The following is a 15,448-nucleotide window of genomic DNA, read 5'->3' on the forward strand; positions in this document are numbered from 1 at the left end:
TATATCAGCACACCACTACACCTGTACACTGTATATCAGCACACCAGTACACCTGTACACTGTATATCAGCACACCTGTATATCAGCACACCTGTATATCAGCACACCTGTATATCAGCACACCACTACACCTGTACACCAGTACACTGTATATCAGCACACCACTACACCTGTACACCAGTACACCTGTATATCAGCACACCACTACACCTGTACACCTGTATATCAGCACACCACTACACCTGTACACCAGTACACTGCATATCAGCACACCACTACACCTGTACACCAGTACACTGTATATCAGCACACCACTACACCTGTACACCAGTACACTGTATATCAGCACACCTGTATATCAGCACACCTGTATATCAGCACACCACTACACCTGTACACCAGTACACTGTATATCAGCACACCTGTATATCAGCACACCTGTATATCAGCACACCACTACACCTGTACACCAGTACACCTGTATATCAGCACACCACTACACCTGTACACCTGTATATCAGCACACCACTACACCTGTACACCAGTACACTGTATATCAGCACACCACTACACCTGTACAGCAGTACACTGTATATCAGCACACCACTACACCTGTACACCAGTACACTGTATATCAGCACACCACTACACCTGTACATCAGCACACCACTACACCTGTACACCAGTACACCTGTATATCAGCACACCACTACACCTGTACACCAGTACACCTGTACACCAGTACACTGTATATCAGCACACCACTACACCTGTACAGCAGTACACTGTATATCAGCACACCACTACACCTGTACACCAGTACACTGTATATCAGCACACCACTACACCTGTACATCAGCACACCACTACACCTGTACACCAGTACACCTGTATATCAGCACACCACTACACCTGTACACCAGTACACCTGTATATCAGCACACCACTACACCTGTACACCTGTATATCAGCACACCACTACACCTGTACACCTGTATATCAGCACACCACTACACCTGTACACCAGTACACTGTATATCAGCACACCACTACACCTGTACACCAGTACACTGTATATCAGCACACCACTACACCTGTACACCAGTACACTGTATATCAGCACACCACTACACCTGTACACCAGTACACTGTATATCAGCACACCACTACACCTGTACACCTGTATATCAGCACACCACTACACCTGTACACCTGTATATCAGCACACCACTACACCTGTACACCTGTATATCAGCACACCACTACACCTGTACACCTGTATATCAGCACACCACTACACCTGTACACCATTACACCTGTATATCAGCACACCACTACACCTGTACACCTGTATATCAGCACACCACTACACCTGTACACCTGTATATCAGCACACCACTACACCTGTACACCTGTATATCAGCACACCACTACACCTGTACACCTGTATATCAGCACACCACTACACCTGTACACCTGTACATCAGCACACCACTACACCTGTACACCAGTACACTGTATATCAGCACACCACTACACCTGTACACCAGTACACTGTATATCAGCACACCTGTATATCAGCACACCTGTATATTAGCACACCACTACACCTGTACACCAGTACACTGTATATCAGCACACCACTACACCTGTACACCAGTACACCAGCACACCACTACACCTGTACACCTGTATATCAGCACACCACTACACCTGTACACCAGTACACTGTATATCAGCACACCACTACACCTGTACACCAGTACACTGTATATCAGCACACCACTACACCAGTACACTGTATATCAGCACACCACTACACCTGTACACCTGTATATCAGCACACCACTACACCTGTACACCAGTACACCTGTATATCAGCACACCACTACACCTGTACACCTGTATATCAGCACACCACTACACCTGTACACCAGTACACCTGTATATCAGCACACCACTACACCTGTACACCTGTATATCAGCACACCACTACACCTGTACACCAGTACACCTGTATATCAGCACACCACTACACCTGTACACCATTACACCTGTATATCAGCACACCACTACACCTGTACACCTGTATATCAGCACACCACTACACCTGTACACCAGTACACTGTATATCAGCACACCACTACACCTGTACACCAGTACACTGTATATCAGCACACCTGTATATCAGCACACCTGTATATCAGCACACCACTACACCTGTACACCAGTACACTGTATATCAGCACACCACTACACCTGTACACCAGTACACCTGTATATCAGCACACCACTACACCTGTACACCTGTATATCAGCACACCACTACACCTGTACACCAGTACACTGTATATCAGCACACCACTACACCTGTACACCAGTACACCTGTATATCAGCACACCACTACACCTGTACACTGTATATCAGCACACCACTACACCTGTACACCAGTACACTGTATATCAGCACACCACTACACCTGTACACCAGTACACTGTATATCAGCACACCACTACACCTGTACACCAGTACACCTGTATATCAGCACACCACTACACCTGTACACCTGTATATCAGCACACCACTACACCTGTACACCAGTACACCTGTATATCAGCACACCACTACACCTGTACACCTGTATATCAGCACACCACTACACCTGTACACCAGTACACCTGTATATCAGCACACCACTACACCTGTACACCTGTATATCAGCACACCACTACACCTGTACACCTGTATATCAGCACACCACTACACCTGTACACCAGTACACCTGTATATCAGCACACCACTACACCTGTACACCTGTATATCAGCACACCAGTACACCTGTACACCAGTACACTGTATATCAGCACACCACTACACCTGTACACCAGTACACTGTATATCAGCACACCACTACACCTGTACACCAGTACACTGTATATCAGCACACCACTACACCTGTACACCAGTACACTGTATATCAGCACACCACTACACCTGTACACCAGTACACTGTATATCAGCACACCACTACACCTGTACACCAGTACACTGTATATCAGCACACCACTACACCTGTACACCAGTACACTGTATATCAGCACACCACTACACCTGTACACCAGTACACTGTATATCAGCACACCACTACACCTGTACACCAGTACACTGTATATCAGCACACCACTACACCTGTACACCAGTACACCTGTATATCAGCACACCAGTACACCAATACACCTGTGTATCAGCACACCAGTACACCAATACACCTGTGTATCAGCACACCAGTACACCAATACACCTGTACACCAGTACACCTGTATATCAGCACACCTGTATATCAGCACACCACTACACCTGTACACCAGTACACCTGTATATCAGCACACCTGTATATCAGCACACCACTACACCTGTATATCAGCACACCTGTATATCAGCACACCACTACACCTGTACACCAGTACACCTGTATATCAGCACACCAGTACACCAATACACCTGTATATCAGCACACCAGTACACCTGTATATCAGCACACCACTACACCTGTACACCAGTACACCTGTATATCAGCACACCAGTACACCAATACACCTGTATATCAGCACACCAGTACACCTGTATATCAGCACACCACTACACCTGTACACCAGTACACCTGTATATCAGCACACCAGTACACCAATACACCTGTATATCAGCACACCAGTACACCTGTATATCAGCACACCACTACACCTGTACACCAGTACACCTGTATATCAGCACACCAGTACACCAATACACCTGTATATCAGCACACCAGTACACCACAATCTCTCTCTCACACACACACACTCAGTGACTGGGTCTGGTTGGGTTAGCATGGTGTTGCAGGAGCAGCAGTGTGACTGTAGGTGTGGAGGAGATACATGCTCCAGCTTGTTAAGAGTCATGGCTCTGCACTGCTGGAATGTGCTGCGCTGGCTCAGATCTGCTGCAGGGTTCATGAGGGAAACCCTCAGGACCTGGAAGGCTTTTAAACAGTGGACATCACAGTGCAGACAAATCCGATCGGTCAGGAGGTGTACAGGTTAATACAAATGCACTGGTTCTGTCTGTTATTGTTTCTATAGCAACAGCTCAATCAAGGGGACTGGTATGGCTTCATGACATCTGTGATTAATAAAAAATATGGACTTAACAAGCTGTTTAACAAAATCTATAAAGAGAGAGAGAGAGAAAGAGAGAGAGAGAGAGAGAGAGAGAGAGACAGACAGACAGAGAGAGAGACAGAGAGAGAGAGAGAGAGAGAGAGAGAGAAAGACAGACAGATACAGAGACAGACAGGCAGAGAGAGAGAGAGAAAGAGTCAGAGAGACAGACAGAGCGAAAGACAGAGAGAGAAAGAGTCAGAGAGACACACAGAGAGTGAAGGACAGAGAGAAAGAGTCAGACAGACAGAGAAAGAGACAGACAGAGAAAAAAGACAGAGAGAGAGAGAGAGACAGAGAAAGAGACTAACAGAGAGAGAAAGACAGATACTGAGAGAGAGAGAGTATAAAGTTCCTCCTCTATGCAGATGATCTGGTCCTGCTGTCTCCTACAGAGGAGGCTCTACAGCAGAACCTTGACATCCTGCACAGGTTCAGTCAGACCTGTGCCCTGACTATAAACCCAACCAAGACAAAGGTCCTAACCTTTCAAAAATGACCCAGAGGTCAGGGAAAGAGACTCAGTTTCACCCTCGGTATCACCAAAATTGATCATGTCACTAATTACACATACCTCGGGCTGAAATTCAGGCCAAATGGAAATCTCAACCTGGCTGTGAATGAACTGAAGGAGAAAGCAAGAAGGGCTTTCTATGCCATTAAAAAATTTATTCCAGTTCAAATCCCAATTAGAATCTGGCTCAAAATATTCCAATCAGTTCTAGAACCTATTGTACTATATGGCACTGAAGTCTGGGGTCCTCTCCTAAATCAGGAATTCAACAAATGGGACAAAAACCCAATAGAAGCCCTGCATGCAGAGTTCTGTAGGAGCATCCTCAGGGTACAGAAGAACACACCTAACAACGCATGCAGGGCAGAATTAGGACAATACCCTCTATTAATCCACATCGAGAAAAGAGCCATCAAATTCTGGAAACATCTGAAATTGAGTGACCCCGACTCATCATTTTAAAGCCCTTAAAAACCATGAAGCGAACATAGAAAAAAGCCCCCTTATTCAGCTGGTCGTGAGGCTCCACAAACAAACTAATCCGGCTAACACTGACCAGCCTCAGGACACTGACCACCTCATCCACAGAATTCGGCCCAAACAAAAGGATTAACACACAGAAGGAATATTCTCTCACTTACTGGACTAAAACAACACAAAATCAAAGCAAGCTACAATGTTATTTGGTGCTAAACAGAGAATACACAACAGCAGAATATCTGAGTACAATTAGAGAAAACACACTGAGGAAAACTATGACCAGGTACAGACTCAGTGACCACAGCCTGGCCATAGAGACGGGCAGATACAGACAGAGCTGCCTGCCCAGGGAGAGCAGGTTCTGTCTGTATTGTAACCAAGGAGAGGTAGAGACAGAGCTCCACTTCCTCACATCCTGTCCAAACTACCAGGAAATTCCAAAACAATTCTTTCCTAAATTTGAGCTGATTTGTCCGGAATCATCATCAAACTGGAGAACGACACAAAACTCCAGTATTTACTGGGAGAAAAAAGAGACTGTATTTCCCTGGCAGCTCGGTACATCCACGACTGCCACAAAAAGAGGGAGGAGTCCACCAATCAGTGATGCGCTCATGACTCACACACACACACACACACACACACATTCACACACACATTCCTCACTCATACCTGTAGATTTTATGCTTTCATTTTGCTATTTATTTATTTGTTATTTTATTCATTTGTTTGTTGATTTTGTAATTTTGTTTGTAATCTTTACCCCTTTTAAATGCTTTGGCAATACATGTACAATCTGTCATGCCAATAAAGCTCATTTGAATTTGAATTTGAGAGAGAGAGAGAGACAGACAGAGAGTCTGGTGAGGGAATGATTATCACAGCTACACTGGAAGTAAGTAGAGGATGTAACTGTCAGCTGATGATGTGCTGCTTCCTGCATCACTGCCTGAGACATTCACACTGCCTTGTCTTCCTCTAGTGCACTATACAGTGAGCGACTGAGAACTTCAACAGCATCTGTCTGAAATCTGTGTGTACTCACACTGAACAGCGTAGGAGGCCAGGAGTGCGGCAGTGTTGTGCGGACAGGGCAGTCTGAAATACACACACACACACACACACACACACACGGTTAAATTCACCTGATCATTATTCATTAAACTTTTGCATTTGTGTGTGGAAAATGTAGAGGCTGCTCACCTCCCACTGAGTATGTCCTGCTTTATCTGCAAAAAATACTGGTACCTTTGGAGAGAGAAAAAGAGAGCGAGAGAGAGAGAGAGAGAGAGAGAGAATAACACAGGGTGACAGAGAGAAACAGTAAGAGTGTGTGTGAGAGAGAGAGAGAAAGCGAGTGAATAACAGGGTGACAGAGAGAAACAGAGAGAGAGAGAGAGAGAGAGAAAGCGAGTGAATAACAGGGTGACAGAGAGAAACAGTGAGAGAGAGAGAGAGAGAGAGAGAGCGAGAGAGAGAGAGAGAGAGATGAACATTAGTTTTATGAGGCAAGAGATCAAACTTTGCTTGATGTCCCTCAGCTTGAAAGGTAGTATATTATTATTATTATTACAAATTAACATAAAAGGGTTTCATGTCATCATAAAACATGACAGCCAATAAGGTTCAATATTCAGTGTTGCTAATTTGCATATAATATAGTCTGGCTTGTGTGCAATGCTCTGTGAAGGTTGAATCCCACATACCGTGTGTACTCTTCCTGAAGTTTGCTCGGGTCACTCACAAAAAACTTCACCCGGAAGTTCAGATGATGAGGAGATCCCCCTGGATGGAGGGAGAGGGGGGGGGGAGAGAGGGAGAGAGAGAGAGAACGGTGTGAATCCGCTAACACACATCAATACACAACACACTACCTGAGAATGTATGGGTAAGAGTCAGCTTTCAATCTACTTACTTTTTAATTGCTTCCTGATGGGTTTGTTTGTATCCAGCCACCTCTAAGAAAGACAACGAGAGAGAGAGAGAGAGAGAAATAATCAATAACCAGGCATATGTCCAGCACACCAATCTATTGCTCAGTGTCCATCTCAGATAGTTCGAGGTGTAGCAGTGTTTCTGCAGGAGTTTAATGGGGAGATGGATGTCCACCTTCTTACGTTCTGACCTTCTAATATTGTGTAACTGTGACACAATCCGAGTGTTGTGTGTATTGTGTAGAGAACAGTACGCTCACTGAGGCGTGGGTTTATGCAGATCTTCCTGTCGTGAACGTGATATTTCAGTGAGCTGCTCTACATTCAGAGGTGTAAGCCTCAACGTTACCGGCTGGAAGGATGTCGGTGTGAGAGACAGAGCCGGGGGTGGAGCCGCTGAAGCTCGAGCGTGACCTTTGAACTCACCGGACTGTCGGAGGACTCGTCGGCCAGGTGCAGCCCAAAATAGTCTCTCTCGGTCAGCTCCAGGTGCTTAAACACTGCGTCCAGCAGGACCTGTCCTTGATCGTGCTTCTGCCGAATCAACACACACACACACACGTCAGAATCTGAAGGCTCAAAGCAACAAAGATGTATTTTCAGTAAGAAAAAGCAAGAAATATTACAATTTGTTATTTAATATTATATTAATAAATATTAAATATTAGAATTTGTTTATTAAACTTCAAAACACTGCATAGTTTAAAGGTTTATACATGAGATATAGTGTGTTTCTAGTGCCTCTCAATTGGCCAGTGCCTCTACTGCCTCTGTGATTGGCCAGTGCCTTTAGTGCCACTCTGATTGGCCGGCCAGGGCCTCTAGTGCCACTCTGATTGGCCGGCCAGGGCCTCTAGTGCCACTCTGATTGGCCGGCCAGGGCCTCTAGTGCCACTCTGATTGGCCGGCCAGGGCCTCTAGTGCCACTCTGATTGGCCGGCCAGGGCCTCTAGTGCCACTCTGATTGGCCGGCCAGGGCCTCTAGTGCCACTCTGATTGGCCGGCCAGGGCCTCTAGTGCCACTCTGATTGGCCGGCCAGGGCCTCTAGTGCCACTCTGATTGGCCGGCCAGGGCCTCTAGTGCCACTCTGATTGGCCAGGGCCTCTAGTGCCACTCTGATTGGCCAGGGCCTCTAGTGCCACTCTGATTGGCCAGGGCCTCTAGTGCCACTCTGATTGGCCGGCCAGGGCCTCTAGTGCCACTCTGATTGGCCGGCCAGGGCCTCTAGTGCCACTCTGATTGGCCGGCCAGGGCCTCTAGTGCCACTCTGATTGGCCGGCCAGGGCCTCTAGTGCCACTCTGATTGGCCGGCCAGGGCCTCTAGTGCCACTCTGATTGGCCAGGGCCTCTAGTGCCACTCTGATTGGCCAGGGCCTCTAGTGCCACTCTGATTGGCCAGGGCCTCTAGTGCCACTCTGATTGGCCAGGGCCTCTAGTGCCACTCTGATTGGCCAGGGCCTCTAGTGCCACTCTGATTGGCCAGTGCCTCTATGAATGACTAGTGCCTTTGTGGTTTGCCTGTGGCTCTTTGATTGGCTAGTGCCTCTCTGATTGGCCAGTGCCTCTAGTGCCTCTCTAACTGCCCAGTGCCTTTGTGGTTTGCCACTGCCTCTTTGACTGGCCAGAACATCTTTGATTGGCTAGTGCCTCTACAGCCTCTCTGATTGACCAGTTCCTCTAGTGCCTCTCTGATTGGCCAGTGCCTCTAATGCCTCTCTGATTGGCCAGTTCCTTTAGTGCCTCTCGGATAGGCCAGTGCCCCTAGTACCTCTCTGATTGGCCAGTGCCTCTTTTGCCTAACTGATTGGCTTGCGCCTCTCTGATTGCCAGTGCCTCTAGTCTAGGAAAGCAGGACAGCTTTGCTCTTTTGGACTGGGCTGTGGAATATCGTCTTGACCAAAAAGTGTTATTGTCCATTTTCAGTTCATCACTAGCTCTAGTTCACAGTTTTCAGTAACACACTGCCTCATCATGTCTGTTTGCTCAGAACAAACTCACTAATAATCTTGAACAGTACACGAATAACTCGTGGTAAGACTGTTAGTTTGAGCTCATCATCAGTTTGTGTAGTCGGTTAAATGTCATGAGGCTACATGAGGCTCAGCTGTGTGCTAAAGAGGAACTAGGACTATTAGAAGGATCTGCTGTGGTTAAGTTCAGCAAACATGATGTGAACTTTATACAGAGCACCAAGAGCTGATTTATTATTTTCTCTCCATCCCTCTGCCATGTGCCCGGTCTCCTACAGAGACATCCACTAACCAGTTGTTTTTATTTAAATGGAAATGTGAATTTAACTCATGAGCTAACCTCATGATTTAGCCTGCACTGATTCCTCCAACACGCCTCTAGCTCAGAGACACGAGTCTGAGTGTTAGCACCGTGTTAGCTAATGAGACAGATTTTTCTGTCAGCTGTCAGATCTGCTGTGGCGCTCGGATACGAGTTACGGCTGGTGTACGGCACCTCGGTCTCATGAGGAACAGACAGACACTCAACAGATGGAATTACAACATGAGATGAACGACAGACTCGTCTCGAGGGAGCACACACACGTACACACAGACACACGCACACGCACAACGTGAGGACGCACTCAAGACTGGCAGGAGCCTGGTTATCTGAAGAAACATCATGACATCTGAAACCAGGCGTGAAGAGTCAGGAATGAGACAGGATTCACACTGCGGCCGTCACCATAATGTTCTGTAACTCAGTCAGCAAGAGTTTCTTCAATTTTATCCAAAATTACAGATTAAAAAATAAAATAAAATAATACCGGAAAAAAAACAAAATGTGCCTAATTTCAATACTTTGGTCAACCATGAAGAACAAGGAAATGAAAATATCACTATCATTTCTTTTTTTAAGCACACACACGTCTCAGAGTTCTTCACCACTTAATGTGATCATTCATGAGAAACCCTCACCTTCCTTCATTAATACTTGCTCCTTTCATGTACTGTATATAGTATAAAGTTTTGTTTTGAATCCAAATCAAATCAGTCTCAGGATCTAACGCATGTAACGAGAGCCAGCTCTGAACCGTACACATACCAGTGCAACGGGGTTCAAGGAGAGAGTACTTCAAAAATCTGACATCAGGCCATGAGGCAATGAGAATTACTGACATCATTACTATCATAAAACCTCACTGCTTACAAACAAGATCTGGGCGATAGAGCGATAGAGCGATAGAGCGATAGATAGATAGATAGATAGATAGATAGATAGATAGATAGATAGATAGATAGATAGACAGATAGACAGACAGACCAGAGATGATTAGACCAAATGGCAGAAAGGGAAAGAAGGTCAATCGAGGTGAACTTTAATGAGATGCATAAAAGAGTGACCGCAGACATCAGCAGATTAAACAGAACTCTTTTCCTTCGGCAGAAAAAAAAAGTCACTCAAAAGAAAAAATGGTGTTATTAAATAGCAGTCACATCAGCTGTGCTCCTTCCCTCTGCTCTGTGATCTATTATTACTGCCTGCAGGAGTAAAAACTGCCTGATGCTCAGTCCAGCAGGAAGCACATGCAGACGTCTGCAGACGGAGACAAGGGGGAAATTAAGCAGCTCTTATTCTTAATACGCAGGATACTTGGCATGTTGGCATGTACCATATTAAAGATACATAAAAAAAGAAAAATTATAAAACACACACACACATATATATATATATATATATATATATATATATATATATATATATATATATATATATATATATATATATATATATATATATATACATACACACACACACACACACACACCGAACAGGCATAACATTATGACCACCTGCCTAATATTGTTGGTCCCCCATCAGCTGTGACCCTTCATGCACTGTGTATTCTGACACCTTTCTATCAGAACACGGGTCAGCCTTCACTCCCCACGTGCATCAATGAGCCTTGGCCGCCCATGACCCTGTCGCTGATTCACCACTGTTCCTTCCTTGGACCACTTTTGATAGATATTGACCACTGCAGACCGGGAACACCCCACAAGAGCTGCAGTTTTGGAGATGCTCTGATCCAGTCGTCTAGCCATCACAATTTGGCCCTTGTCAAACTCGCTCAAATCCTTACATTTTTCCTGCTTCTAACACATCAACTCTGAGGACAAAATGTTCACTTGCTGCCTAATATACCCCACCCACTAACAGGTGCCATGATGAGGAGATCATCAATGTTATTCACTTCACCTGTCAGTGCTCATAATGTTATGGCTGATCAGTGTACATCCTTGGTGACTTGTTGCTCTTTCACTACTGCCAACATTTTCAAAAAAATATATACTAATAATGTGTAATTATGTAATAATGTGAAGTAAAGGGTGTTATGTCGCTGAACACTGAACCGTGTCACAGTGAAGTAAAAACAGTCGATATATCGTGAGTGAGGTCTTGGGCTTCTGAAAATAACCACAAGTTTTCAGCATGTAAAACAGAAGGAATTTATCAGGCTTCAGTCACATGCTTTATCCTTTCTGTTTTGTTTAAAGGGGAAGAGTTCGCATCAGCGTTTCCTTCCTTTTACTTCCCACAGCTTTCCCGAAAAACACACGTCTACACCAGTGCTGTGCTGAACTGCAAGCAGTGTGTGTGTGTGTGTGTGTGTGTGTTTTCAGCTCCTAAAGAATGTATGATGGCTCTCTGAGAGCAGGCCTCACTGTACTGCGGTGCTGTTTTTCTGGCAGACTAACAAGCGTTCAACACAAGCAGACTGCTCAGACACACAGCCAGACTTAAATCATCTTTTATTTACAGTCCAGGAGGAAAAACAGGGCACAGGAATAAGTCTCTCTCACTCTCTCTCTCACACACACACACACACACACACACACACCCCTACACACATCCTACCCCACAACATACCCCTCCCCCCACACACACAAATACACACACACACACCCCAACTCATAACCCCACACCACACCAACCCATATATCCCTACACACACCAAACTCGGACACACCCACACATAGACTCACCCACACGGACACCCAACCACACAGACACACCCAACCACACAGACACACCCACACATAGAGACACACCTATGCAGACATAGACACACCCACACATAGAAACACACCCACACAGACACACCCACACAGAGAGACACCCACACAGAGACAAACAAACACACATAGACATACCAGCACATAGAGACACACCCACACATAGAGACACACCCACACAGACATAGACACACCCACACAGGCATAGACACATCCACACATAGGCATGGACACACCCACACAGGCATAGACACACCCACACATAGGCATAGACACACCCACACATGGAGAGAATCCCACACATAGAGACACACCCACACATCTCTCTCTCTCCCTCTCTCTGTGTGTGCATGTGTGTTACTCAGTCCTGTGACACAGCATGAGCATCAGTTTGAAATAGATGCCATTAGCTAGCTTCAGTCTCAGGGGAAGCATGTGATGCAGGTGGTAGTGAGAGCTTGCTAGTGGGAGGAAACTGGAATGGAACCAAACTGGGCAGAAAGTGTGTGTAGCTTCATTGCAGATCAAGTACATTATAGCAGATATATGCAATGGCTTCTTTAACAGCTGCTAGTTTCTCTTGTGAAGCTAACAAGACAAAATAAATGTTGTGGTGTTACAGGCAAGCTGGAAGTGCAAAATCTGTAGGACTTTCCTGACACCTGAGACTCCACCCATTAACGTTAATAAAACATTACCATAACCCCTCCCCCGGTACAGGATAATACATTATTCTCAGAAGAGAGAGACTAAAGATAAATAATAAAAATGTGTGTTTGTGTTTATATGTGTTTCTGTGTGTGTCCATGTACGTGTGTTTTTCTCTGTGTATATGTGTTTCTGTGTGTGTGTTTTTCCCTGTGTATGTGTTTGTGTGTGTGTGTTTTTCTCTGTGTATGTGTTTGTGTGTGTGTGTTTTTCTCTGTGTATATGTGTTTGTGTGTGTGTTTTTCTGTGTGTATGTGTTTCTGTGTGTGTGTTTTTCTGTGTGTATATGTGTTTGTGTGTGTGTGTTTTTATCTTTGTGTATGTGTTTCTGTGTGTGTGTTTTTCTCTGTGTATATGTGTTTGTGTGTGTTTTTATCTTTGTGTATGTGTTTCTGTGTGTGTGTTTTTCTCTGTGTATATGTGTTTGTGTGTGTTTTTCTGTGTGTATATGTGTTTGTGTGTGTGTGTTTTTATCTTTGTGTATGTGTTTCTGTGTGTGTGTTTTTCTGTGTGTATATGTGTTTGTGTGTGTGTGTTTTTATCTTTGTGTATGTGTTTGTGTGTGTGTGTTTTTCTCTGTGTATATGTGTTTGTGTGTGTGTGTTTTTCTCTGTGTATGTGTTTCTGTGTGTGTGTTTTTCTCTGTGTATATGTGTTTGTGTGTGTTTTTATCTTTGTGTATGTGTTTGTGTGTGTGTGTTTTTCTCTGTGTATGTGTTTGTGTGTGTGTGTTTTTCTGTGTGTATATGTGTTTCTGTGTGTGTGTTTTTCTCTGTGTATATGTGTTTCTGTGTGTGTGTTTTTCTGTGTGTATATGTGTTTCTGTGTGTGTGTTTTTCTCTGTGTATATGTGTTTGTGTGTGTGTGTTTTTCTCTGTGTATATGTGTTTCTGTGTGTGTGTTTTTCTCTATGTATATGTGTTTCTGTGTGTGTGTTTTTCTGTGTGTATATGTGTTTGTGTGTGTGTGTTTTTCTCTGTGTATATGTGTTTCTGTGTGTGTGTTTTTCTGTGTGTATATGTGTTTGTGTGTGTGTGTTTTTCTCTGTGTATATGTGTTTCTGTGTGTGTGTTTTTCTCTGTGTATATGTGTTTCTGTGTGTGTGTTTTTCTCTGTGTATATGTGTTTCTGTGTGTGTGTTTTTCTGTGTGTATATGTGTTTGTGTGTGTGTGTTTTTCTGTGTGTATATGTGTTTCTGTGTGTGTGTTTTTCTCTGTGTATATGTGTTTCTGTGTGTGTGTTTTTCTCTGTGTATATGTGTTTCTGTGTGTGTGTTTTTCTCTGTGTATATGTGTTTGTGTGTGTTTTTATCTTTGTGTATGTGTTTGTGTGTGTGTGTTTTTATCTTTGTGTATGTGTTTGTGTGTGTGTGTTTTTATCTTTGTGTATGTGTTTGTGTGTGTGTTTTTCTGTGTGTATATGTGTTTGTGTGTGTTTTTATCTTTGTGTATGTGTTTGTGTGTGTGTGTTTTTATCTTTGTGTATGTGTTTGTGTGTGTGTTTTTCTGTGTGTATATGTGTTTGTGTGTGTGTGTTTTTATCTTTGTGTATGTGTTTCTGTGTGTGTTTTTCTCTCTGTGTATATGTGTTTGTGTGTGTGTGTGTTTTTATCTTTGTGTATGTGTTTGTGTGTGTGTTTTTCTCTGTGTATATGTGTTTGTGTGTGTTTTTATCTTTGTGTATGTGTTTGTGTGTGTGTGTTTTTCTCTGTGTATGTGTTTCTGTGTGTGTGTTTTTCTGTGTGTATATGTGTTTGTGTGTGTTTTTATCTTTGTGTATGTGTTTGTGTGTGTGTGTTTTTCTCTGTGTATGTGTTTCTGTGTGTGTGTTTTTCTGTGTGTATATGTGTTTGTGTGTGTGTGTTTTTCTCTGTGTATATGTGTTTGTGTGTGTTTTTATCTTTGTGTATGTGTTTGTGTGTGTGTGTTTTTCTCTGTGTATGTGTTTGTGTGTGTGTGTTTTTCTGTGTGTATATGTGTTTCTGTGTGTGTGTTTTTCTCTGTGTATATGTGTTTCTGTGTGTGTGTTTTTCTGTGTGTATATGTGTTTGTGTGTGTGTGTTTTTCTCTGTGTATATGTGTTTCTGTGTGTGTGTTTTTCTCTATGTATATGTGTTTCTGTGTGTGTGTTTTTCTCTGTGTATATGTGTTTGTGTGTGTTTTTATCTTTGTGTATGTGTTTGTGTGTGTGTGTTTTTCTCTGTGTATATGTGTTTCTGTGTGTGTGTTTTTCTCTGTGTATATGTGTTTCTGTGTGTGTGTTTTTCTCTGTGTATATGTGTTTCTGTGTGTGTGTTTTTCTGTGTGTATATGTGTTTGTGTGTGTGTGTTTTTCTCTGTGTATATGTGTTTCTGTGTGTGTGTTTTTCTCTGTGTATATGTGTTTGTGTGTGTTTTTATCTTTGTGTATGTGTTTGTGTGTGTGTGTTTTTCTGTGTGTATATGTGTTTCTGTGTGTGTGTTTTTCTGTGTGTATATGTGTTTGTGTGTGTGTGTTTTTCTCTGTGTATATGTGTTTGTGTGTGTTTTTATCTTTGTGTATGTGTTTCTGTGTGTGTGTTTTTCTCTGTGTATATGTGTTTGT

The 15,448-nt window shown here is 43.7% G+C and overlaps 1 protein-coding gene across 2 annotated transcripts in view; it reads right to left on the reverse strand.

The window, feature by feature from the left end:
* ptpn4a (protein tyrosine phosphatase non-receptor type 4a) overlaps window positions 1-15,448 on the reverse strand; it is a 70,955-nt gene that overhangs the window by 23,618 nt on the left and 31,889 nt on the right. For both annotated transcript variants that reach the window (XM_058392354.1, XM_058392352.1), the window contains exons 3-7: window positions 7,552-7,659; window positions 7,107-7,149; window positions 6,898-6,976; window positions 6,395-6,439; window positions 6,237-6,289 (exon numbers count right to left, since the gene is read on the reverse strand). In XM_058392354.1, the coding sequence (XP_058248337.1) occupies window positions 6,237-6,289; window positions 6,395-6,439; window positions 6,898-6,976; window positions 7,107-7,149; window positions 7,552-7,659 (328 nt within the window). The remainder of the gene's footprint in view (window positions 1-6,236; window positions 6,290-6,394; window positions 6,440-6,897; window positions 6,977-7,106; window positions 7,150-7,551; window positions 7,660-15,448) is intronic.

The sequence above is a fragment of the Hemibagrus wyckioides genome, linkage group LG06 (genome assembly GCF_019097595.1).
Source record: "Hemibagrus wyckioides isolate EC202008001 linkage group LG06, SWU_Hwy_1.0, whole genome shotgun sequence".
Classification (NCBI taxonomy): Eukaryota; Metazoa; Chordata; class Actinopteri; order Siluriformes; family Bagridae; genus Hemibagrus; species Hemibagrus wyckioides.